Below are 27,955 nucleotides of genomic sequence, written 5' to 3' on the forward strand. Positions count from 1 at the left end.
TGGACTCGACGGCCTTATGGGCCCCTTCCAACTCTACTATTCTATGATTCTATGATTTTGCTCAGTCTGCCTGCCTGTTTACTCATCTCATAAATGTGTGCATGTGGGGAATGGGGGGTTTGTAATCTATTCATCAGCAAATCCTCCATTGCACTTCATTGTACATATGTGTGAGGAGGAGCAAGCCTGCCCTCACTGGCTGCCCCGCACCTATGTACCCTATTTCTTCAATTCTAAGACACACTTTTTTCCCATATAAACATCTCTAAAAATGGGGTGCGTCTTAGAATCGCGGGTGTGTCTTAGGTTTTTTTTTCCTGTTGGTGGTACTGAAATTAGTGTGCGTCTTACAATCGATGGCGTCTTACAATCGAAGAAATACGGTAAGTTTCCAGCCCACCCTGAACTAGTGTTCAGGGTAGGCTTCAAGCGGAAGAATACAGCACTTAATGGGTTGCGTGTGGTGGATGGAGCTAATTAATTTCTGTGAAAATGCGGATTTTTCCCAATTCGCTTCACAAAGCATTGCCATTTAGATGCCTCCCTAGAATGGGTAGCATACACACAGGTGTATGCACACACAAACACAGATAAGGGGAAAACCTAACATTTATGTGATTGCTGTAGGGGGATTGGGGGGGGGAATCTATTTGTGGTGGCACCCAGGACACTTTTTCAAAGTGCCAAATATGCCCAAAAATGTTGGACATCCCTAAAATGATATACTTGCACTGAGAGTCAATGTCTACTTTTAAGTTCTTTTAAATTAAAAATAACTGTAAGCATCTAACTTGCAATTAAAGTTTCATAGACATAAGTAATCACCCAATACTGTGGTAATGAAATGGTGAACAACCATGTCAAAATTCATTCACAGACCACAGTCTCTCTGGGAAAGGTAGTATTACTCTACTGAAAACATATATTATGAACATCAGACTGTATATATTCAAATCAGCACACGACAAAGATCTCTGAACCGTATTAACATACCAATTCTGTTGGCCTCCCGATTTTTCTGCTTTTCATCTCTCCCATCAAGATTGTCATCATCGTCTTCATCATCATCTTCATCATCATCATCATCATCACTATACTGACCAAGAGCATTCACAAGCTCCACAAATATTTCATCGTTGATAAATCCACATTCTGAAATGAAAAAATTGAAAGGGCATGCAATTGCTAAGAGGCTGTGAATACCTCACCTATAGTTCAACACCCAGAAAAAGAGACTGAGCTGTTCAGTAAATTAACAAAGGAAACACAGACTAATGATCATGACAAATTAAAAGCTTTTTGTAGCTATTGTTCTTCAATTTCATTTTTAAAACTTCTGGGTGTGTGTTTTTTTAGTCTTTCAAAGTACTTGCTAGATTCTGGATTGGATAATGATCTAAAAGCCTTGACTCCCTTTCCTTAAGGCTCTGCTATGAGCATACCTTTCATTCACTGCAACCAACTTGCCTACCACAACATAGAAATTCATTAGGACAAGTCTCTTGTAAATGACACTGGATAGCCAGGTCAGTTAAGAGCTAGATAGATTCTAGATATCTATGTCTCCATCTATCTATCTGTAATAAAAAAGAGGATGCATATCTGTCCATCCATATGTGAGCACCACAGCTCCAAGACTGTGAAATGCCACCCCTCCTCTCAAGGGGAATGGAATAGAAAGACCTCTCCCTCAGGAGGTTATACAAGTGCACCACGGAAGGGGCCATACCTAGGGGTGCTAGAGGACCTGGTTCACTCCGATGCGGTGATAGCAGTCAGAGTCTTTTTTAAATTTTCCGGTGCTCTGTACAGAAAATTGGGGTGGGTGGGGCAAAACCCTACCCGTCAAGGACTGTTGGGGCAACAAAATACAGTCCTTGGTGAAGGGTTGATTTTGCCCCCGCCCCCAGGTTTTAGCATAGAGCGCCTGTAAATCCCAATGCAACTCTATGGAATAGAAAACCTCTCCATGCCGAAAATCGGTTTTGGGGGTGGGGGGGTTTACAAATCCAACATCCCAGCAAGAACCCTTGGGACAACCCCTTCGCCGTTTTGGGGCACAGGGCACCTTTAACCTTAATCCGAACCCTATACAAGCCTTTAGGAATTTTAAAGTGTCCTAAAGCTGTCAAAACTGAGGCAGCTTGAGGGATCTTTATGGGGAAGGGGAGCAGCAATACAGGCTAGCTTCACCTGCACCCTTGTAGGATTGCCAACTGTAACATACAGGGGTTCAGGTGGGCAAGCTGATGTCCTTCAGATTCCCACTGTTGCATCTGCAGAAAACCAAATAGATTTTTTTTTAATAAAAGAAACATCTGTGCACATTCCTTGAGCAAGCGAGAAAGTGTGTGTTTGTGTGGGGGAAATCCCAGCACAAAAATGGGGCTGGGAATTATTTTAAAGAGTGCTCTGACCATGATAAAGATTGCGATTGGAGCCAGGAAGAGGGGATCAGCAGGGGCAAAAGGGAGGTTGACAGTCCCTCCAAGGTGCCATTTGGGCACCAGTGGAGGAGCTGTCACCGGCAAGGCGGAAACGGCAGGGAGAACAGCTTGGCTGCAATTGTGAATGGCGATCATTTCCCTATTCAGCAAGCGTAGCAGGGGTTTCGACCGCTTTTGCTGAGCAGCTCGCTGTCCGCTGCCCTTTACCCACTATGGGATGGCATGTCTGGGTTCACACAAAAAACAATCCCCCTGATCAGAATGGTCCAGATTCAGATGACACACTAACCAACAATGGTTTGTTCTGAAAAACAAACCATTGCTGGTTGGCATGTCGTGCGTACCCACCCATTGACTTACTTCTAACATGTGTAGGATTGCACTATAATACAGGCAGTATCAACAGAATATAGCAGCAGAAAAATAAACCATAGTAAATTATTTTCCTGTATTCTCCAGATAGAACTATCCGGACAGATAGTTAAGATAAAAAACACAATAATTCTGTATCACCCAGAATGGCAAGCATGTGATTTCATAAAATAATTACTAAAGAATATCAGTTATCATAATTAACACTCAATAAGTATTTTATATTTAATAGTATTATATAAGTTGACCAACACAGGCAAGCCATATCGGCTAGTGGTGGCAATTAACCTACAAATATACACACCTCTGTCTCCATGCACCTTTCCATCATAGTTTTTTATTAGTTCTTCAATAAATGTTCCATCCTGGTCAAGAACTTCATCCCCCATATAAGGAATGTTATGCAAAACTGTCTCATCCTCTACCTAAAAACAGGGTAAAAGATGTAACAAAACTAATGTTTCTCTACCACAAACACAAAGTAAAACTGTAGGTATTTTGAACACACTCTTCCATCCTTGGCATGGTATTGTAAAGCTAAATAGCAGAGCAACCAATAACTCGCACCTCAGAACCAACTATTCCATCTATACCTTAACCAAAATGAGATTCCACACCACCCTCACTATTGACAGCAAGGTATCCTGACAACTGCACCTTATCCACACTTAAAATAACATCACACAAAGTACTCATCCACTTTAAGTAATTTCTTTTGGGTGAGGGATTGTGAAAAGAAACAATCATCTGTTTGATCATCTGCCACACAAATCCTAGTTGGACAAGAAACCATGATTAAATAAACCATGGGTTAAGAGTTAGGTGCAAACCAGGTCACTGCACAAAAAACAACAGATTACGCTGCAACTGCTCAAACCACATGCCAACTCTGACTGGTTATTTATTTATTTATGAATTTTTATACCACCCTTCAATATCAAGGGCAAATTACAGATACAAATAAAGAACGTATAATACATGTAGTAGAGGAACCTGGCGAGCGAGCTGGTTCGGAAGCACATGTTCCTTGAGGTACCAGTTCCCAAACCCAGTGGGACACAGATGTCTTCTTACTCACTTTAAAAACCATTTTACAGTGAGCTGTTACCAACTGCACAGCAGATAAAAGGTCTATTTATGCAAGAGGGTCCCTTTCTCAATTTCAAACTATGCTCAGCCCCACCTTAACTCAAAGGGCCTGTTCAGATGATATGCTAAGCCATAATTAGGCCACTAACCCTTCTGCAGCAAATGGTTAGTGAGTGTATTTGAACTGTGGTTATGTAGCCACTATGGTTAGGAATGATTCACATGACACACTAAGTCAAATTCACACAATACGCTAAGTCATAATGTTTAACTCAAAATGCTTAACCATTGTGACTTAGTATGTCATCTGAACAGGGTTATAGTGGTCACATCTGTGATGGGTATGAAAAGGGGAAGTACATCTGGACTGTGTTAGGGACTCTATTTTAAATGCAACAAGATGAGGATTCCTTTATGCCAATACTGTAAGCCATTATCATTACCTTGGAGGATCAGACAGCTCTATATTTTTATAAGAAAGGTAGCATGTAAACAGTAACATAAAAAATGTTAATCAAAGAAATCATTATTCAGCCAAAGTTAAGTTCCATCAAATTCAATGGCACAAGCTTAAATACATGTTTCCCTCCTGCACTAAAATCAGATGGGCAGGGTCCATCTGTGGTGGAGGAAACATCAAATCCAAAGCTCTGCCCAGCTAATGCCAGCAAGCTGGAGATGGGGAGGGATTTCTTTTCATTTTCTCTCCTACTGGTTTTAATGAATAAGTATGTCAGCTCCAGGGTTGCCATTTTCTCCTGTTTCAAATGAATAGTGAGGGAACACAAGAGCTTTAGATCTAGCACAACATTAACTGCTAAGACTTCCTAAAATACTTGTTTCTTAACAATTTGATTCAAGTTCTATAAACCTTTCCACATCCAGAAATCTCCAGAGATTTATACATGAATAGGAATTTGACATTATGCCAGCATTCTCCTGCAAAAACTTGTCCATTCAAAGGATAAATTAATTCAGATGCTTTCTGCAAAATTGAGTATTTGTACACACAAGAATAAAATCTCAACAGGCATGAATTACAATGCATAATGAAGATTGTCGAACTGCTTATATTCGTTAGAGGCATGGCAGCAATGTCAAAGTTACAGCAAGCTGGAAATATGGGATCAAGTATTATTCAGCTACTGTGTCCTACAAAACATACTCATTTTCTGGTTCCCATTTGTTGCTTTAGGCTGCAATCCCATATCCACATATTTGGGAGTAAGGCCCATTGAAATCGATGGTACTTATTTCTGAGTAGACATATATAGGATTGCATCGTTAGCGTCCACATTTCACTTACCATAAAATTTTGCTGAAGGGGTGACCAAGAATACATAATGGGGACTGAGGCAACAGCATTCAGAGTCTTAAGAGGGATGACTTGTTTTGGAAAATCCAAGTCACTGGTGACAGAACACTGAGAGAAGAGAGAAAATCATACTACTTGTAGTCAATTGTATTCAAACAGGGAGAGCAGCACAAAAGTGATTTAACAAATAACAGATTTTCAAAAGGCTATGGTGCACAGTTTTAATTCAGTAACAAATGTTAACAGATTTTAGAATGCTTAAACAGGTGTTTGCTTTCATTCCATCTTTCTCTCTCTCATTCTCACACACGCACTATATATATATAGCTACTTCTTGCTTATATAAGATGGTGAATTCTAATAATTTTCGAAACAAACTAGGCTGATAAAAACTTGGTATAAAAATAACTTGGCTGGATTGTGTGGCAAGTTATTTTATGTAGGACGAAAGAGAGGTCACAATGCGAGTAAGAGAAACTGAAAGGCTGTTTAGTTCACTGGGAGAAACATGGCAGTACTGACCCCTGAAGTCAGAAGGTTGCCTTCCTGCCCCTTTTAGATAGGACAAAAGGGAACAGGGGCATAACGCACAGTTCAAAAGAATTTTTGAGTAGCAACAAGCTGAATCAATTAGAGGCTGCCTTTATGATTTCATAAAAAGTCTGTTGCCTGCTTCTCAGCTTGTGTGAAAAAAAGCTGCCAAGATGTATAATAAAGGATATTAGATTTAGGATAAGGAAGACTAAGCTAGAGAGCCCCACTTGCGTTGTCTATGAAAGAATATGTATATAAGCCTCATTTTTTAAAATCCATTTCATAAGGGGTTTGAATTTTTGTCTGGCCAAAGAATAGACAACAGGCAACACACACACACACACACACACATACACACACAGAGGATACTACAGAGGAACCTACTATTGTTGACCAAATCAGCTCCTCCCTTGCATGAAACATCAAACAAGCCTGTCAACATCCAGGGGAGGATACCTCCAATATGGACTATTCCCCTGCCATAAAAAATTTCATTCTGCAGAAAAATCCTGACCAACTTTCCTCCAGTAAAACAAAGACGTGTTGACAACTTTGCAGCTGGACTTCTACAACACATCATGTTAACCAACCTCCCTGGTCCCACGCAATGAGCTCACAGAAGTCATGATGTGTACAGGTTGTATCCGGCGTTGTTTCCATTCTTGATTTAAGATCTCTGTTCTTTCTTGTATCTTCTGACGGTTAGAATTAAACATACTCTGGAAATAAAGTAAGTTTTAAAAATAGAGTTCAGATAAGAATTTATTTGGCCATTGTCACTGTGGAAGACGATACTATAAAGATGGAAGCATACCTGCTATAGATTTCATATACATTTGCATACGTTCATAGATTTCACTAATCAAGGGTATTTTATCATCCTACTTTTGGTCCACAGTATACTTTTAGAATGCCCTGACACCATGACAAACAAAAGACAAAAGCACACTAGCAGTCTTTTTCAGAGCAAACAGGCAACATGTGGAATTAAATCCAACTTCATTGGAGGATAAAAGAAACTGTTCAGAACAGACTGGGTAAAGAGAAAAGGAAATACAAGACACTGCACTTTACTTTACCTGCAGATCCCATGCTTAAGAACTGTTTCTGTATAACAACTTTCAAACACACCCTGTCTCAAAAAAAATTGGCCCAATACAGAATATTTTCATTACATCTGACAAAGTAAGAGAGAAACATATCTAGGAATTCTACCACCAAAAATGGACAGGCTGATTACCTGTAACTGTGATTCTTCAAGTGGTCATCAGTGCATTCACACATACATGGCCTGTGCCGAACTCCATTCAGAAATGTTCTAAAGCTGAGAAGCTTTTGGCAGGAACCACCACACAGTATGCAAGCTCAAAAGGCGTGGTCCTCACTCTTCCTGTTCAATTCTTGGAGACCACCTCAGCAGCCATACAGGAAAGAAGGCAGGGAATACACTGAGGCAGGGAATGGGGGAGTAGTTTGTGTGAATGCACAGTTGATCACTCAAAGAACGACAGTTATAAGTAAGTAACTTGTTCTGATTCTTTGTGGTTTCTGTGCATCATGCATATAGGAGCATGTGGGGCAGTTGTCGGTGCTGATACCTACAATTTTCCCACAGTCTCCATGGTTTTGAGAACTTGCTCCCAGATTAACCTTCAGAGTCTGGAGGAACAGTCTCAGTGTGACTGTTTAGTAAACGCCTGACAAGAGTCAAGCAGGAGCAACATTATGGCATTTCCCCAGAGAAAACAAAAGGAGTTCCTGTCTCTAGGTGGCAACTTGCTCCAGTAATGACCTCTTTCAAATCGGGTTTTTTAGGGCCATAAACCCTAAGGCAAAGGAAGAACTGCCAAGCATTGCAAGTAAATTAAAAATCCAAAACAAAAAGGCAGAAAGGCAAAAAAAGAAGAAAGGAATAAAGCTCAAAGAAAGTAAGACTGCAACTCAGCTGAATTTTCCTATGTTCCCTATGACGCTGCTGCAGTTGAAGAACCGAGCAGGAAAAGCAGGACCCCACCCTTTGAGCATGCACACTGGAGGGGGCAGGGTCCCAATGACAGCTTTAGAATGCTCTCAAACAGAGCTCAGCACAGGCACAGAACTCGGATGTGTGATGCACAGAGACTACAAAGAAGAAGCACTTGATCACAAGACTTGCTAACCAGCATGTAAGCGCTTAGGGAGCTATGTACCAAGAATTATGCCTGTGCAATAATAAATCATATTTCATTATGCAAATGCTGCAGGCAGCAAAACCGGTGTGGCAATACTGAGCCAGAAACCTCATGAGGCAGGCACCTTTGGGCAGCCATGCCTCTCAGCCTCAGCACCTTATTTGCAAAATGGGAGTAATTATTAGGAAATATTAAGAGTCACGTATTCACACCCAGAGCACTGGAACATTCATGATTTTCACTTCTGACTGCTATCCTTCACTCTGTGCCAGATCCCACTCTATGTCCCCTAACTTCAAGGAGCTAATGGGAGGGACGGGGGACAGTGCTTCTATGGGAAAGAGGTTTTGAAAAGTTTCTGTATATATGGCAGTATATCCCACAAGGTATATGAAGCACTAAATGTATATTAGCAGGAATTATTATTACTATTATATGGAGTTAAATTTAAGTAATCTAAATTTAAAGTAAGGGGACAGGAGCAGGCGGAGGAAACATCGGGGCCTGCTCCAGTTGTACTCCCCTCCTTCGGGGGCAGGACAATCCCATCAGCCATGTTCCTGGTCCACTTACTTTCTCTCTCTCTCTCTCTCTCTCTCCCTCTTCCCTCCTGGACTCCTTTTCCTTGTGTGTCATGTCTTTATTAGACTGTAAGCCTGAGGGCAGGGACTGTCTTTTTTGCTAATCGTAAGCCGCTCGGAGAGCCTTTTTTGGCTGAGGAGCAGGGTATAAATATGCTAAATAAATAAATAATAAAATATCTACATTGTGGATAATGCTAATATTCCAAAGCAGCTCATATGGCCACAACATAATTCAGAAAAAGTAGTCATTATTTACTGTATTAAAATGAATAAATACTTTTAAACGATGAAAGTGTTACATCACATTTTCTGAGGTTGATTCCAGATTTATACTGGATTAACTGGCCTGGTGAAAGTAGACTTTTCCACACCCTCCTTCCCACAGGAGCTAATTCAGCTCACTGAAAATGCTACACAAAGGGGTGAGCTGAGCTATGAGGGAAAGAGGAGGGGAATCTCAAAAAAAAAAAAAAAAGGCTGAGTGACCTTCCATGAGGGAAGCTCTTCCTCTCAAGGAAGGCAAATCTTGGAGCCAACCCATGACGGAATTATCTTCAGGCAGCTGTATCAATACTTTTAGAACTTACTTAAATCTATGCTTAATATACTCCTTTACATATAAGCTTTTGAAAACAGCATTGCAGTACATGATTTTCAGCTAACTCCATCATTACATGGTAAGCATAATTTGAGTCTCGCCAGACTGGCTGGGATCCAAGGAATCACACTAATTCCGGGCACCCAAGATGCCCTTTGAGCTTATGTTTCTCTAACAGCAGCCCTACACGCCACATAGCAGGCACTTTTGAAAACTGAGGGGACTTTCAAAAGTGGATTGCAATAGAACATGCATGTTGAAAACCCTACTGGGCTCTTTGGATCCTAACCAAGAGTAGTAGAAATTCTGCACTTTGCATCTATGTGCAAAATATTTTCCAATGCCGATATCAGAGTCTTTCTAAAAGGGAAGGTAACTTTGTAAACAGATCATAACATGAGCAACTGCTGAAACTCTGCTAGAGCCAGCCTTATCTCTTATTGCTAAATGCTATCATGGTGGCTTCTCCTCAGAACCAATATATGGGAGAATACTCTAACACATGATACAACTTTTAACTACATTGAATTAAAACACATTAATACTAAAAAGGAGTCATCTTAATACCTTACGATTGGGATTAGGTGTCTTAGTTACCTTTACTTCATCTGCCCGTCTGAATCTCTTAAGCTGCCGAAGACGCATATATTCTGATTTGACACGCTTCCTCCAGCAAATTGGTCCCTTCTCAGATTTCTTTCCGGTCTGACCCATGATTGCCTCTGCAAGGAATAGAAACTAGATATAAGATCAAACACAGTCAGCCCTAGATGTCTAGCATCTATGCATGCCATTCTGTGACTGTTTATACATGCAATCCACGTAAGACACCTGTGTGTGAATTGGGCTACATGTGGATGAGGCCTGCTTGGAGTGATCAGCACTCATTTCTACTATTACAGTGCCACTTTTTCCACTTGGAATTTCAAATGACAGGCTGCTCCAGAAAGACACCCTTCCGGCTCATATCTCCCCCACCTCAAGTAATAGTTACAGGAATATGTTTGTGATAAGCTGCTAGATGTTTGCTACAACGCCATTCTATTACTGTGTTTAAGAAACCACAGAGGTACCAAGAGATACAATCCTTGGCCCTTTCTACACCTAAAGATTATCCCAGGAAAATGGAGGGATCGCCCCTGCCTGCTCCCAGGATCCCCTGTGTGTCATTTGCATGCACAGGGATGATCCCGGGACGATCCCTGGAAAAAAGGCAGGTGTAGAAACGGCCCGTGACACTAAGCTGATGTTCAGATTGTGGCAGTTGCTATTCTCCCTGGCATGTGCTTGCAGTGAATGAATCACCTAAATTGTTCACTAAGAGCAGAAGCTGCCAGTAAGGCTCTCCACTGGAAATCTTTCAAATGTGGATAGAATGGTGTTAAAAAGTTACAGCTTCTGCTCCTAGAAAATAATTCAAGCAACTCGTTAGCCACAAGTGTAGAATGGTCACAGGCACTGGGGGGGAAAAGCAACTGTCATTAGCAGAGCTGTCATGAACTTCAGTTCCCAAACATGTGATTGCCTCACTAATGAGACCATCCGCTAATTTAACCTGGATCTCACATTTGGAAGTCATTTAAAGTTTTTATTCTTATTCTGTTCTTATTATAAGAACATTCTTATTATGTTTATTTTTACTGTGATGAAGAAATTTTGTGAGCTGGCTTGGAGGCAGAAAGGCATTATTATTATTATTATTATTATTATTATTATTATTATTATTATTATTATTATTATTTTAGAAAAATACAGTGGAAGGAGATAAACAATGATAGAGAATCCCTGTAAAATTATGCTTTAACTGCTATGAAGTTTAAAATTAAAATTAAATTATTAAGAAATATTAACTCTCAATCTCTAGCAATACTGACTGTACCTATCCAGTCTCAGCGTCCCAAGAAATCTATACAAATAAAATACTTGGTGAAAGTTATTAAGCACTAGCTGATATACCTACTGTTGCTCTGGCCCCTTAAGATACATGTCTGTGAGGTAGTAGGCCCTGTATTTAACTTTTAAATGAATTTAATTCATTTAATTCATTTAAATTAAATGAATTTTTAAATCTAAAGTAGTAGACCCTGTATTTAACTTTTAAATGAATTAAATTCGTTTCTTTTTTTCCTCTCTCACCCTCTTGACAACCCCTCAAAGTAGGCCGGTGCTAGGCCTGTGAGGCAACTTTAAAACAAATTAAATTTGTTTCTTTCTTTCTCTCTCTCTCCCACCACCAACACAGGCCAGGGCAATTTTGAAGCTGCAGCTCTCCATGGCCCGCTCAACCAGCTTCTGCTCAGGGCTCTTGGCGGGTGTTGGGAAGCCTCTGAAGGCGGCCAGGTCAAAGGCCTGCGCCTGCTTCAGCTGCGCTTCTTGCCCACAAAGTGCTCTAGCAGGAAGCTGTACTGAAACGCCGGGTCCGGCCTGGGCACTTACCCCCATTTGTTGTGCCTACTCGGGCCTGATGAAGAAGCCGCCACCATGATTATCCTTGTCCTCGCAGAGAACAAAAATTACAAGTACCAACCTTTCACCACAGTGCCTGACTTGCCCAATGCAAGTCCTGTTGCCGAGGCTCACAGTCCATGCTGCACTGCGCAATCGGTGCCCATAGGTAGGCTGTGAGAGCGCCAACCGGCTGACTGATGGTTGTCTCAGTCGCCGTTGGCGATGGGCTTGGAGCTGCGCCGTCCTTCCCTCCCGCTCCCAATGGTGCCTAGCGACCAAGGCGGCTGGCCCCAGGTGCTCTCCCATCAGGCTCAGTGTGCTGAGCCACTTCCAGATGATGGCCGTCAAAACCCAGTAAGTCTTCCTTCCCGCCCAAGGCATGTAGGGAGTTGTAGGCGTAAGCCTAGGTTCCTGAATAACATGTTAATCTTTGAACACCGTCTGAGGTGTGGTGGGAGACAACTGGAGAGTGGGCCTTCTTAGTTGTGGCACCCTGCTTATGGATTTCTTTTTCTCAGGTAGGATTGCCTAGTGACTGCATTAATGGCTTTCCAGTGCCAAGTGAATATTTTATCTTTTCCCAAGGCCTTTTAACTTGATGAGTTTTTTTACGCTGCATTTTCTTCTGTTATAACTAAACTGCAACATTCAAAGACAGATGCAGGAATGACTGAATAAGGTTTATGATTTGATTGTGAAAGCCTGCCTATACCACTGAAACAGAAGAATGAACAGAGCAATGACCAATTGCTAAGGCTAGAATGGAATGGTGGGTGCGGCTAGTGACAGTTAGAGAAAGTCAGATAGAAGAACAAAGCGTTACTGAGAGGTTAGGAAAGTGAGAGCTGAGTTAGGATTGAGAGATAGTGACCTGGTTTGCACATAGTGACCTGCTTTGCTAACCCATGCTTTATTTTAAATCAGCCACTCTACAGGCCAGTACTACACCTCCCAGCATACCTTTGGTGACCTGCAGGTGCCCACGTCCTCTGAGAGGCGCTTTCCTCCTTTTGTTGCTGATGCTGCTCCTCAATAGAGCGCCGAGGAGTAGTATCACCAAGAAGACGAGGTAAGCAGCTGTCAGTGGACATGCCCAGCTCAAGCCAAGTCGTGCTGGACTGCCTCGGCCCACGCTTCTCGACCATCAAGTGCTCCATCAGGAGTCTGTAATGAAGGGCCAAGCCGGGCACTTGCCCCCCTTCATTGGGCCTGTTTCTGGGCATGCGCAGAGTGCCTCCCTTCCCTTCCTCTTAAGGGCAAAGGCCACACATGTGCTTCACCCCGATTCTGAGAAACTAGTGATATCAGGTCGGGGTGCCTTTGAGCATGTTCAGAGTTCAGCTTCTCAAAGTCACACTGTTGTATCTAGCTATGATTTTGTAATTGTACTGACAACAGAGACAACACTTTCCCATTTCTTTGGTGTCAACAGTGGCAGGCCCTATCAGTTTTGAGGCTGCCTTGAAGCCGCTACAGAAAGAACCATGGTAGCTGCTTTCCGAGGTCAGAAAAGCAACCTCAGATGAAAAGTGGGGCATTCTGATGGGCGGAGAGAGGAGAGACTGGGATCTGCAGAATCCTATGGCCACTCCAGCCCCAGCCCTGACAATTTGGGAGGGGGGGGAAGGATAGGTGAAAATTGCCTCTATTGCTCCTCCTGTCCGCCCAATAAGAACTCAACAGGGCATAGGAATCTCTGAAGATTCTGAGATCAAAGGCTTCCGTCCAGCAGGTGGCAATCCAATAGGGTTGCACCCTAAAGGGTAAAATTTAGTTTCAATAAATTCATTACATTCATTAATCTTTGTAAACTGCCCAGAGAGCTTCGGCTATGGGGCGCTTTATAAAAAAAAAATAATAATAATTCCCAGATATTTTAATTTGGAGTTACGTAGTGATATTCCTGCCTTAATGTTGCCAGTTAAGTTTTTAACCCATAAGTCCAGTGCACAGGTCTGTTCTTTCACTGAATCGCTCAAAGTATTCAGTTTCCTTCAAAGATTGTTCTGGCTTTATTAATGTTAGTTTTATGTCCTATGGTGATTTCCATTTATCTCAACTCCTCCAATATTTCTATTGCTTTATATAATAGTCACCAGCTGCTCTATAATGTATGTAGAGAGGGGATAGAGGGCAGCCGTGTTTAGTTCCTCCCTTAATTTTTATTTTTTAAACTACAGTCATTAACTAGACTCATTAATTCACATGATTGCCTGATTATCAGAGAGGAGTCTAATAAGGGTGTCTACAAAAGTTTGTCCGAAGTTTAATTTTGTGCATAGTTGAAATAAAAAAAGACTACTCCATCATAGCAAAGGCTTTAGCTGGATCAAGGGAAACATGAGTGATCTGACGTTTAGTAGTTTTCTAATGGGGTTAACTTATACAGTTCATGCTGATCCCAGGCACAGTACAAGCTTGATCAAAAGTATGAGAGTATAGGATCAGGCTGTTACCAATGTTCAGTAGTTTTCTAATGGGGTTAACTTGTACAGTTCATGCTGATCCCAGGCACAGTACAAGCTTGATCAAAAGTATGAGAGTATAGGATCAAGCTGTGACCAATGCAGATTCTAATCCTCTTATCCGAAGATCTGTGTCAGTCACTTTTGACTGATTAAATTCATGTCAATTTCATGCCCTGTACCCTTTCCATTAACTAAAAGGATTTTGATGCCATAGTGAGCACCACTGCATGCTCAAGAAAAAACCTTGAATGAACTTTCAATATACAGAAATGCTAGTGTGCATAGCTTCTGTAGAAGAAAAGAACCAAAGGACAAATGAACAGAACGACAAGGAACAGAAGGGCAAATTCCATTATTGGGCTTTAATAAACATTGCAAAACAAACTGCAATACTGCAGCAAGAGCAAATCACCCATTTGCTAGTTCTCACAATAACTACAGAAAATATCTACTGAAAAGTTATAAGATGGGCACAGGTGTGTGTGTGGGGGAAGAGTTTGGATTGGTCATTTACGCTAACACTGGTCACTTTTCATGCAATCACTTCCATATTGGATCCTTGCCTCTCCTGGCATATAAAAAACAATAGGGAGGAAACAATTGCCTAGGCCAGAGAGATAATTATTGCCTCCTTGCAAGAGGGAGTGGTCCTGGCCCTCCTGAAAGAGGCAGTGGAGAAACCACTCCTGAAAAAAAAACTCCCTGGACCCAGAAGATCTAAACAACTTTAGGCCAGTGGCAAATGTCCCTGAGCAGGTGGTGGCGGCCAACTAGGTCCAAGCACACTTGGATGAAATCAATTAACTGGATTCATTTCTGTTGGGTTCCAGGCTGGGTTTTAGCATGGAAACAGCCTGTATTTCCATGTTGGGCCAGAGACAGGGGGAGTATGACTCTGTTGATACTCCTCTATCTCTCGGCGGCTCTCAATACCATCAATCATGTTATTTTTCTGGGACAACTGTCTGAGCTGGGAGTCAGGGGTACTGCTTTGCAGTGGTTCCACTTCTACTTGGATGGCCAGCTCCAGAAGGTGGTGCTTGGGGATTACTACTCAGTGGATTTCAAACTAGATGTGAGGTGGAAGATCTGTGAACAAGATCCTGTGCACTTTTTAAAAGATGTTAATACGAAACACAGGGAGCCTTGACAGCAATGTGTGGAAAGGTGCGATAAAAATGACCTTGATGCTCGTAAGCCCCTGAATACAGAGATTTAGAAGCATCCTATGCAGGATGGGAGGAGTGGCAGAGGTATTCTTCGCCTCCACATCCCCTTGACCTGAATTTTCACTAGATGGACTTTTTTTGCCTGTCTTGATAAAGCATTTCAGAGATGGAGAGAAGGAGGCTGGAGAGCCCCCAGGATAACTCATATCCTAGCCTTTCCAATCTCCTCCCTTCCCACCCACCAAAACACCCCTTTTTCCTCCCTCTGAGGTTGTGTTCACAACCACTGAGAGGCAGATGGCATGGTTCTTTCCACACCAGCTGTGGGGAGGGGAGTCAAACCTCTGACTCCCAACTCTGAGGTTGGGGCACTGTTTCCGACTTCAGAGCTGAGAATCTGAAAAATCCAATGGCCCCTCAGACAATGTCTAGGGGGCCATAGGACTGCTCTCTCCACTTAAGGCAAAATATAGTAAACTTATTAATTTTTCAGACCTCAACATTTTTTTGTTAAATTTATATTATCATTTACAATGATGGAGATGAGGCCAGTAACTTCAATATAGGTACATGCACAATAAAAAGAAAGAAATACAAATTAAGAAATGCCATAGGAAACTGGTGAACATTCATAAAAAAAAAGTTGGAACATGATAAAAATTAAGAAGGCATGTTAGTGGCAAGACGAAAGGAGGCACAAATGATTTATACAAATGATAATTGCAATGAACAGCTCGGTGCCTTTTTAGTGACACACCAACTTGAGCAATAAAACTCCATAAGCAAAATATGGAAAGAAAATACCAGAAATACACACCAGAATTAATCAAATTAAAATTAGTTGGCATGAATATACCCAGTACACAGCCATGTATATACACTTTTTTCTTGTGGGATCTGGACAACAACAACAGCCTTTCTTCACAATATGTATGTTCAGTGCAAACGGCTCTCTCTTGGAAGAAGATGGATTGTCCTAGTATTTATTTAGATCTCAATCTTTACCAATGCATCAAACAAAATAAAATTGTTTTGGTATTTCTAAATGGGAAGATGACCCTAAACATTTTTATAATTTGACCCTACATAGCAAGAAAGAAAGATATCTGGACTGAGCTGCAAGAATAAACAGAATTGGACATACTATCTTTCACAAACTAAATCATATAATCTAGTAATTTTAAACATACCATCTAAGTATTTCACACACAAATATCATTCTCCCTCCAAAGAGCTCAGACCCTCTATACGAGGGTTTTTCAAAATTCATTTAGCATAGTTATTACAATTAAAAATAAAATAATAAAAAGGCCTTTGCTCAATATTCTTTCTTAAAATACATGTCTTGTAGTGTTAGCAAATGCTACTCCAACTTTTTATTGTTAAATAGACAAAATGTTTTAGTAAAAATGTAAAACTTCAGTACCCTAACAAATCTAGGTATAAACTTGTCCATAGCAAATAACTGTAGATATAGGATATTTCTGCTGTCAGCTGCAACATGTTTTTTTTAGAAATGGTGGTAAAAAAAGGCCTATTCATACTTCTGAAATGACATAGGGAAGATAGCCTCTTCCCAGGGTATCAACAAGGGGCTGATTTGAAGAAAATTTACTCATTAAAGTAAATGAGCTTAATTATGTTAACACAAGTACATATAGTGGATGACTGTTTAATTAGTAGATCTGGTTTATCACTTCTATGTCCAGGTGGGCTGTAACAGGGAACAATTCATTCATTTAATTATATCTCTATACCACCCCATAACCAAGCTGTCTGGGTGGTTCACAGAAATTAACAGTTGCATCTAAAATGTAAGCATATTATCATAACTACCTGCAACTGGCACATAGTGAGAAAAGAAGCTAGTAATTTAGTGTTCATAAGATGCAAAATAGCACTGGAAGGAAACACATACAGACTGGGTTCAAACAACATGGTGGTTTAAATAGTCAACATTTGGTTATTTAATCCACTATGAGTTATTGTGTGGAGGGAGTTTTTCAACCAATGATTGGTTATTTGACCGAAATAACCAACTCAAATAACCAACGTTGTGAACAGTTGTCTATCTGAACAACTATTGGTTGTCATGTTGTGTGGAGGGCACCATTGGTTATTTCCTTAGTCAGGTTAGATTTTCGACACCAATGGCTGATGGGATACTAATGGGAGGACTGGGGGAGGGGGGGAAGGACAGGAGATGGGTGAGTCAACTCAGCATGGACTAACAGTCAACTCAACCCTAATCCTAATCCACACCACAGTTGATTATTATCATGTTGTTTGCGAAGTACCCCCTAGGTAAATAACTACTGAGTTGATTATTATCATGCTGTTTGCAGAATACTCCCTAGGTAAACAATTATTGGGTTATTTCCCCACCGTTGACTAACGTATTGTCTGAACACAGCCACACACTAAAATAGCCCCCTCACATTATGATAAAACTAACACAGGCTTTTCATTCTATTATTTTCAGTAAATCCCAGGCTCATTTATTTGAGCAGATTAAGGAATGCCCCAAACAGCTGGGTAATCAAATACCAGGACAAAATGAACTACTATTTCATTAAAATTACAATTTCATAGCTCTTTTTGGCAATGAAAACCAGAAGTATTTGTTAACTAAAGGATTCAAACGATCAAGATTCCCGTGTCCGTTCCTTTATCATTTCTCTTTCATTTCCTGGCACAAATTCAGTTGTTAACCATACTAGCCAAATGCAAGTTCTGGCAGAGCATTGAAAGAATAATGTTGAAGGCCAAAGTGTAAAGAGAAGGGGGCACTATGTTTCTTTGCATAAATGTAGGATAGAAATCTGCACACCACACAAATAGGACAATGCCCATGTTATCAGAATTGTGATGCCCGTTCTTGTTAGCATGAAATATATACTGTAGCCATTTTTTTTCCTTTTTTAATGTAACAAACAAATAAAAAACCTTCCTAACTGCAGCTACATGGCTGGTCACCCAGGGTCAATTGGCAAATTGTGCCTCTGGATTGCAGATGCAGGTTAGCAACCCAATATCATGAACTCAAGCATTTATGGATTAGCAGCAGCAATATCTCATGCTGGACTTAACAATTAGTAACTGTGTCAAGTCAACAACTCTTGCTTACACTATCAATTTATGACTCTGGCCGTAGCTAGACCGAAGGTTTATCCCAGAGGGTACGGCCTGTTTCTGCAATGAAGCACCTCTCCTTGCACAAGGACTTTTATACATTCTTTAGACCGGGATGCACACCTTTTTCTGCCCTAAGGGCCACATCCAATGTTTGCCAGTGACCAGGGGATGCATATGTTTATATTGCATGCATGCATGCACACACATTGACACTAGCAGGACATGTAGATTTGCCACCACCATTATTAGGGTGGGCAACCTTTTTCTACTCATAAGTAAGGAGAAATGCAGGTTGCTTACCTGTAACTGTAGTTCTTCGAGTGGTCATCTATGCATTCACACATATGGGCTTTGCGCCTGCGCAGAGACCAGACCGGAATCTCCAATAGCTTAGGGAAACGCTTTTGGGCGGGAACCCCTCCCCCACGCTATCGCGCATGTCCACGGGGTTCCCGCCCTTCCCTCAGTTTACAGGAGTCCGACATCGTGCCCCCATAAACATGAGTGTAATTCATTAAAGAGGAAAAATAAATCCATAGTCAATCATGTCATTATTAAATATCACACCACCAAGAGGGGATGGTGGGTGGGTTGTGTGAATGCATAGATGACCACTCGAAGAACTACAGTTACAGGTAAGCAACCTGCATTTCTTCATCGTGGTCTCTATGCATCACACATATGGGCGAGTAACAAGCTCACATACCTTTGGAGGTGGGTTGGTGTACTATTTCAACACTTCCGAGAGCACCGCCCTTCCAAATGAACAGTCATGTCTGGATCGAGTGTCCAAGCTATAATGCTTGACAAATGTAGAAGGGGTGGACCAAGTCGCAGCCTTACAAACGTCCTGAAGTGGAACACCCCTGCTGAAGGCCACCGACGTCGACATCGCTCTGGTTGAATGAGCTGTCACAGGTCGATGTATCTCTAGTTTAGAGATAGAGTAGGCAAGTTCAATTGTCTCTACTATCCAGCGTGACAATCGCTGGCATGACACCGGGAGTCCCTTATAAGGCTCACCATAACATACAAACAATTGTTTGGATTTTCTAAATCCTTCAGTTCTAGCTCTATAAAAAGAGAGAGCTCTTCTAACGTCCAACATGTGGAGAGCAGTGTCTGCAGGCGTTGTGGGGTTTGGAAAAAAGGCTGGCAAAATAATGTCCTGAGCCAAGTGAAAAGGCGTCACAACCTTTGGTAAAAAAGATGGGTCTGTACGCAACACCACCTTGTCATTGTGAAAAATTGTATAAGGAGCATCTATCCTTAGAGCTTTGAGCTCACCTGCACGCCTTGCTGAAGTAATGGCCACCAAGAACACAGTCTTGAGAGTTAAAAGTCTTAAGTTCGTTGTAGCCATAGGCTCAAAGGGTTTTCTTGTCAATGCATGGAGCACAACCGACAAGCTCCACGACGGTACGATATTTCTAGAGGTTGGTATGGTGTTTCTCAAACCCCTTAAAAATTCCTTGGATGTAGGATGGGAGAAGGGGGAGAACCCTTCTACACCTTCATGAAAGGCAGTGATGGCAGCTAAATGAACCCTGATGGACGAAAGTCCTAAGCCTCCTTTGAACAGTGAGAGTAGGTATTCTAGAATCACAGAGACGGAACAAGTCTCAGCGATGTGATTCATTTGCAGTGCAAACTTAGAAAACCTCTGCCATTTAGCAGCATACGATTTCCTTGTCGAAGGTTTCCTCGATGCAGTCAAAATACTGTGTACCGTCAATTGTTCGATACCGGAGGTTATGGTACTATTCTCCATGCCGTCATCTTGAGTGTCGAGAGGTCTGGGTGTCGAACTCTGCCTTGGTGTCGAGACAGAAGGTTCGGTATCGATGGTAGCTCGATGTAGTCCCTTCTCGACAGTCGAAGAGCATGAGGGAACCATGGTTGTCGAGGCCACCACGGCGCGATCAGAATACAGTTTGTGCCGTCTGTTCTTATCTTGGCCACGACTTTTGTTAGGAGTGGGAAAGGTGGGAAGATGTATAATAGTCCCCCCGTCCAAGTTCTTGCGAAAGCGTCTCCTAGCGAGTTCCTTCCGCTTCCTGCTCTGCTGCAGAAGTTGGTACAGACTGCGTTTTCTGCAGTGGCAAAGACATCGACGGCCGGATCGCCCCAATACCGAAAGAGGTTGTTTCTTACTTCGGTATCGAGCTCCCATTCGTGGTTGACATGGAAGGACCTGCTTAGGGAGTCCGCTACGATGTTCTCCTTCCCCGCTACGTGGATCGCAGTCAGGTAAGTCTGTCTCTTTATGCACCAGTTCCAAATCCTGAGTGCAGAACGGGTTAAGGGGTATGACCTCGTTCCCCCTTGCCTGTTTATGTAGCAGACAACAGTGGTGTTGTCTGTTGCAATCAGAACGTCCTTGCCCTCGATGATCTGGGCAAACGCTTTCAAAGCATTTTCCACAGCCAAGAGTTCCAGATGATTGATATGATCCCCTTTCTGCCGAGGGGACCATCGACCTTGGACGGTGAGTGAATTGCAGTGAGCTCCCCATCCATCGAGAGAAGCATCTGTCGTGATGGTAAGCGATGGTGCTCCTTGCTGAAAAGGAATCCCTTCCAGGAGGTTTCCCATCGAAAGCCACCATTTCAACGACGCCCGAACCTGACTCGGTATCGAAAGGTAAGTCCTGCGAGCGTTGCGTCGAAGATCGAAGGTCTTCAAGAACCACCCTTGAAGAATCCTCATTCGCAATCGGGCGAATCTGATGACAGCGGTAGTCGCCGCCATCAAACCCAGCAATCGTTGGATTGTCCATGCCGAAGGTCTTGCTTGGGTTTCGACATCGAGAATCAGGTCTCGAAGTGTTTTTGCCCTCGCTAACGGGAGGTAAGCTCTTCCATCTCGAGACGACAGAGTCACTCCTATGAAGTCTATCGTTCGCTGAGGAGTCAGTATAGATTTTTCCTGATTGACCCACAGGCCAAGGGATTCTAAGAGTTTTAGAGTCGTGGTTATATTCTCCTGGAGCGTGTGACTGTCCTCCGCAACCAGGAGCCAGTCGTCTATGTATGGATAAACATGTATTTCCTTCTTTCGCAGGTGGGCACACACAACAGCCATCACCTTCGTGAAGACCCTCGGTGCCGTCGCGAGGCCGAAAGGGAGGACGTTGAATTGGAACTGCTCGACGCCGATGGAGAAACGTAGGTAAGTTCGATGCGACTTCCTGATGGCGATGTGGAAATACGCATCCTTCAGGTCTACTACCGCGAACCAAACCCCTGTATGCAACAGTTGGAGTATAGAAGTGACTGTTGTCATACGAAACTTCCTTGGGGTGATGTATTTGTTCAGTTGTCTTAAGTCCAAGATCGGTCGAAGACCTCCATCTCTCTTCGGGACCGTGAAGTAACGGGAGAAAAATCCCTGGTTGAGCTCCTCTGTAGGTACGGGAGAGATGGCTCCCTTCGATAGTAAGGTCTGTACCTCGAGCAGCAGAGGAGGGGATGGTGCTGTTATCTTCACTCCCGAAGAGAAAGGAAGGGCATCGAATTCGATGGCGTAACCCGTCTTGATGATAGTGAGCACCCAGGAGTCGGATGTTATGAACTCCCATTGATGGTACTTGGGTGCTAGACGGTCTGTAAAGGGTAGTAGGCCTGGTACGGAGAAGTCAAAGCCGCTGCCTCTTTGAGAAATCCGGCTGATGTCTGCTTTGCTGGTATCGACCTTGATAAGGTCTCTTTCTCTGCATCTGTTGTTGTTGTTTTGGAGGTTGCTTGTCAAACTGAGGGCGCTGTTGGATCTGCTGGTACGGTTGTCTAGTCCAGCGCCTTTGCTTAAATTGTGGTTGGGGTTGTGAGAAACCCATCTTTTTGGCAGTCGTGCGAGCCTTGTATATCGAATCTAAGGACTCGTCGGTCTTATTGTTGAATAGCCCCTCTCCGTCGAACGGCAGACTTTCTATTCTAGTCTTCGTCTCATTTGTCAAGTTGGCTGACCTCAGCCAAGCATGACGTCGAAGGGCTATAGAACCCATCATGGACTTGGAGTGGGAATCCGTCTGATGTTTTGCAGAATTGAGCTGCAGATGGGCTATTGCAGTTGCCTCGGTATGGAAAATCCTCGCCAACTCCCTTTTATCTTCGGGCAGATGGTCAGAGAGAGAGTTTAATTTTTCTAGAATGAATATTTGGTACCTGGCCATAGTTGCCTCGTATGCAGAGGTTCTTATTCCTAAAGAAGACGAGGCATACACCTTTCTGCCGAGGTAGTCTAATTTTCTGCCTTCTCTATCGGTAGGGGCTGAATGCACTTTCTGTGATCTTCCCTGGGCAGATTCCACGATTATCGAATTAGGTTTCGGGTGCTGGAATAGAAACTCGGCATTGGCCTCCTTGACTTTATACATTGACTCCAATCTTTTAGATGTCGACTGTGCTGCACACGGATTTTTCCAGGAGATCTGTGCAGTCCTCCGTAGTGTAGGAGGGAAGGGAATCGCGATGGTCGAGCTAGATTCCGTTCGAGTCACATCGTAGATTGGGTCATCATCAATCTCTGTTGGTTGATCGATGTCGAGACCTAGGGACTTTGCCATTCGGAGTACCTGGTCAGAGAATTTCCCCACATCTTCTGAGGCGGAGACCGGTTCATTACTATTTACAATATCGTCAGGTGAAGGCATAGATGGGGTTACGGACACAATAGAGTCTGAATCAGACCTATAGTCCTCATCAGGAGACTCTTGAGCCGCCCGCACCGTTTGATGCACTGGCTGCAGAGCTCGTTCATGTTGAGGTGAGGGCGCAACGACAGTTGCAGTCGGTATCGATCGGTGTTCAATACGCTCAGTCCTGCTATCACGGCTGCGAGGTGTATAGGATCGAGGATCTGGAGGAATTTGCAAGACTCTTGAATTCGGAGGAGGCTGTGCAAAATGCTCAATACGTCTGCGCTCAGAAGGATAATAGTCCTGAGGCCGATAATACTCCCAATCATAAGGGTAGTCCCGTTGATATTCAGAGTATTGAGACACTCGATCGAAGTCCGGGCCAGGAGATCGGTGCCGCCGATGTGGAACAAGCCTAGTCGACTCTTCCAACTCAGTCGTGCACGGTACCTGAGCCGATGGTATGGACGCAACCGATACGGAATCCCGAATTTCACCCTCCGACATCGAACTCCTCGCAGTCGGTAAAGGTGCTGGTATCGGCAATTGCGTCGGCAATTGCGTCGATACCGAGGTCGGCGCCGACCTGGCAGGCTCGGTGGGTATCGAAGATAGGGTATCGACCCTCGAGGTGGAGCATTTTTCTGCGTCCTTCCTCTTTTTCTTCTTTTTCTTTAGCTGTTCCGCCGATTTAGGGGTCCGAGCCTTTTTTGAAATCTTCTTGGCTGCGGAAACCGCTAGGGATCGGCCTGGCGTCAGGGGTATGGCCCTGTTATCCGCCATCAACTCCTCACCAATAACGACTGATTGGACTTCTGGGCTAAGAGGTTTTTCCATTGCCCTTGAGGAGTGTTGCTCCTTACGCTTATGAGGCGAAGGTTCAGTTGCTCGCAGAGCTTTTTCCCACAGTATAGACCGCAGTCTATCTGATCTATTTTTCCGTGTTTGTTTGGTAAACGCCATACAATGGTGGCACTGTTGAACCTTGTGCGCTTCACCCAAACACAACACACACAGGGAATGGCCGTCCTTAGGTGGCAATTTAGCGCCACATTTAACGCACTTCCTGAAGGGGGCCCTTACGGCCATGCGCCTCAGGCGCCGAAAGCGATCAAAGATCGCTGGAAAAAGAGTAGGAAACAACAATAATATTTCTTTTTTTTTTTTTTTTTTTTCAGATAGACAAGAAAAAGAAGAACAGCGCAGAAAAAAGAGTCAGATAGCGAAGCAAAAAAGGTAAGTACTACACAAGCTGGAGAGAACACGGTTTCTACGTCTGTGCACGATGGCGGACGACGAAAAACTGAGGGAAGGGCGGGAACCCCGTGGACATGCGCGATAGCGTGGGGGAGGGGTTCCCGCCCAAAAGCGTTTCCCTAAGCTATTGGAGATTCCGGTCTGGTCTCTGCGCAGGCGCAAAGCCCATATGTGTGATGCATAGAGACCACGATGAAGAACTGAGTCAGTGAGCAGCACTTTTAAACAGCAACCAAAAAAATAAGCCTCTGCATGTCTACGAAGACAAAATCACTCAACAGCATCCTCCCCAGGCTCCTCCCTCTCTCCCCAGCAGAGGAAAACTCTTATCTCTCAGCTGCCTTTTCCAGTACTCAGCAAGAGAAAGCTTTCATTTGCCCATTGGAGATAAGAGTTTTCCCACGTGGGAGATGAAACAGGACCCAGGGAAGAAGCTGTTACAGATCAGTTGGGCTGCTAAGGGAAAGTACGCAGGACGCTGCTGGCTTCACAAGCCATGCCAGGAGCAACTGAAGGCCATATGCAGGCCATAGGTTGTGCACCCTTACTATTTCAGTTACGAGAGATAGAAAACTCAAAAGGATTGATAGGAGCTATGCAAGGATTGAGGAATGCAATTAGGCTAATTCTTTTGATAAAAGATGTCCTGCAATATTTTAAAATAAGTGGTTAGTATATATTGAGCCAAATAAGAGAAATACTATCTATTTTGCCAGTGAGCAGAATTGAAATGCAAAATTTCAGGCGGAAAGACAGAAAGAGCAATAAGAGGACAAAGTCTTAGCAAACATGACTGATCAGAAGCTGGAGTAGCCTTCCCCAACATGATACTCTCCAGATGTTTTGGATCACAACTGCCATCAACCCCGGGCAGCATGATAAATGGTCAGAGAGATCTGGAGTTGTAGTCTAAAACACCTGGAGGGAACCATATTAGGGAAGGCTGGGCTAGAGCCTATTTTGTGGTGGTGGTGGTGGTAGTAGTAGTAGTAGTAGTAATAATTTTATTTCTTACCCGCCTCTCTATTTGGATCGAGGCGGGAAACAACAGTAAGTATAAAATACATAAATTAAAACATAGTATACATTATTAAAACATCCTAAAATTCCACTGGATAGGCCTGCCAGAATAGATCAGTCTTTATAGCTTTCTTAAATGCTAAAAGACTATTAAGTTGACTAGTCTCCTCCTGCAGGCCATTACACAGTCTGGGAGCGGCAGAAGAGAAGGTCCTCTGGGTAATACTTGACAGCCTAATTTTGGCAGACTGAAGTAGATTCTTCCCAGAGGACCTGAGTGTGCAGGATAGATTGTACGGGAGAAGGCGATCCCGCAGGTAGCCTGGGCCCAAACCATGTAGGGCTTTAAAAATAATACCCAACACTTTATACTTCACCCGGAAACTAATTGGCAGCCAGTGAAGAGACCTAGCTGCCACATTTTGAATTAATCGAAGTTTCTGGACTAGGCACAAAGGTAGTCCTATGTAGAGCGGATTGCAGAAGTTGAGCCTCGAAGTTACCAGCGCGTGCACTACCACCTTTAGGTCTTCCAACTCTAGGAAGGGGCGCAGCTGGCATATCAGCAAAGGTAATAACAGCAAAGGGTAACTTCACTATCACATCTGCAAAGCTATCCATCAGAACTTTTCCAAACAGTGAGGGGTCTTTTACAGATTTCCTCTCAAAGTAATATTGTACCATCGGAAGCTTGCTGTGATTTCACTGCAAAGCATTTCAGCAAACATAAAGCTGCTTACATCTTCTCATACACCTTTGTAAAATTTTCAGTCTCATCACTCTTGCTTGATGACTTTCAGTTGTTTTTGGCCTGAGGACAAGGGTAGAGTGCTTGAAATAGGTTGTTCCATGACCTATTTGCTCAACTTTGACCCATGACAGTGAATGATATCTCACCAGGTGAGATGGTCAACTTAGGTAATTAATGCTCCCCTGAAGGAAGAGACCTGGATAACTTTAACTATTGTATAACTAGTAATATTCCCTTTGGGGGTCAACATTTCGCTTTCATTCAAGTGGATGTTGGCAAGCCAACTTTAGACATACCTAGATGAACCCCATTTCAACCCATCAAGCTGCAGCAGAGGGAAAGATGGGAAATAGAGCCACTCCATTTGGTTCCTCCTCACCCTAAACTATTTCCATTCCAGCCTATCACCATAAAACATATTTAACTTTAAGAACTGGTGCATGGGTTAGCCTTCTTCCCCACTTTCCACCTCATCCCCTTTCCTTTTCGTATCATGTATTTTAGATTATAAGTTTGAGTGTAGGGGCTATCTTGCTTTTATTGAACATATGCAAGTGCCCATTAGTTAGCATGCACCTCCCAATGACTTTTAATACCATTAACAATAATAGCCTGTGATGGAACCTGGGGTATTGGACTCTTGTGGCTCAGTTCCTATTTGACCAGTAAGTTCTGTAAGTTGATGCTGAAGAACTGTTTAGCTCCTTGATGTTGCATTCTGTAGTTCTACCTTGTCCCACATGTTGTTTAACATCTACAACAGGGCTGCAAAACTTCTGCCCCACTGGACATCCCCTCCTTGCCCTGCATAGCAATTCAGGCTTGTTTTTGAAAAGCTTCCATTGGTGCCAATAGACTTTTTTTGAAGAGCCCAACTGCTGCACAGGGTCAGGGATGACAGCAGCTTGGAATAAGCCTGCCCTCATGTTGTGCCCCTCCCCTAATTACTATGCATGTAATTAGGCCTGAAAATAGGCCTTCCATTGGCTCCAGACAGGTGATTTTTCAAATCTAATTGTTATGTGGGTGAAATATGAATGTGTGCATGTGCGCTCGCAGGTGCACCCATGTACATGTGTATCAATGAATTTATGGACATGCGTGTGTGAATGAAAGAGAATGCAGAGTGTCGTTAAGTCCATCCACATTTGTTTTGGCACCACATACTACGTGCACGCAGCCCTTGGAAGGTTAATTACAAGGAAACATAGCCTCCAGCCTGAAAAATGTGCCCTATTATTAGTTAGTTCCGTTTCACCCCGAGACATGTATGTATTTCAATGACATGTATGTTGTCTCTCACATACTTTCTAAAACTAATCACCTGAAAAACATTAACTACAACTTTGAAACTGCCGATCTTGTCAAATATTAGATTTGTAATTGGTATACATTTTTATTAATGAATTTATGAAAGGGAAAAATTTCTGCGGAAAAATAAAGCACAAGACAATTTTCCACTTTTGGAAAATGTTCTGCCGCACGTAACTGCATAGGACGCTGCCTTATAGAGTCAGACAATTGATCAGTGAGCTGGGATTTGGCCTAGTCCAAGACAGAGTTGCACTCCCACCAGATATCAGGTTATACATAACTTGGGGTGTTATTAGATCTAGCTTTATGAAAAAATACTCAGGTATCCTTGTAGCACCTTTTATCAGCCACAGCTCTAGCTGCAGTGTTTCCTAGAAAAACAAGCTTAGATTATTGCAATACAGGCAATGTAGAGCTGCCTCTGAAGACTGTTCAGTAACTACAACTGCAAACCACAGCAACTGAGAACACATCTCACCAGTACTTCAAGAACTACACCAGCTTCCACTTGATTTCCGGATATAATATGAAATGAAGTTTTTGACCTATAAAGGCCTAAATGACTTGAGACAAGGTAGTTGAAAGACTGACTGCTCCCATATGAATCTCCCTGACTACTGAGATCTTCTTCAGAGAACCCGCTTGCA

General features: G+C 42.9%; 1 protein-coding gene across 3 annotated transcripts in view; it reads right to left on the reverse strand.

Moving 5' to 3' along the window:
• Positions 1-27,955, reverse strand: part of EZH2 (enhancer of zeste 2 polycomb repressive complex 2 subunit) — a 60,946-nt gene that overhangs the window by 23,518 nt on the left and 9,473 nt on the right. The window contains exons 2-6 of one of the 3 annotated variants that reach the window (XM_063129105.1): positions 9,708-9,832; positions 6,375-6,476; positions 5,215-5,331; positions 3,124-3,244; positions 994-1,152 (exon numbers count right to left, since the gene is read on the reverse strand). In XM_063129105.1, the coding sequence (XP_062985175.1) occupies positions 994-1,152; positions 3,124-3,244; positions 5,215-5,331; positions 6,375-6,476; positions 9,708-9,824 (616 nt within the window). In that variant the 5' untranslated portion in view covers positions 9,825-9,832. Of the gene's footprint in view, positions 1-993; positions 1,153-3,123; positions 3,245-5,214; positions 5,332-6,347; positions 6,477-6,997; positions 7,330-9,707; positions 9,833-27,955 lie in introns of those variants that run through there. The other 2 variants (XM_063129096.1, XM_063129113.1) reach the window with 2 other exon arrangements.

The sequence above is a fragment of the Elgaria multicarinata genome, chromosome 1 (assembly GCF_023053635.1).
Source record: "Elgaria multicarinata webbii isolate HBS135686 ecotype San Diego chromosome 1, rElgMul1.1.pri, whole genome shotgun sequence".
NCBI lineage: Eukaryota > Metazoa > Chordata > Lepidosauria > Squamata > Anguidae > Elgaria > Elgaria multicarinata.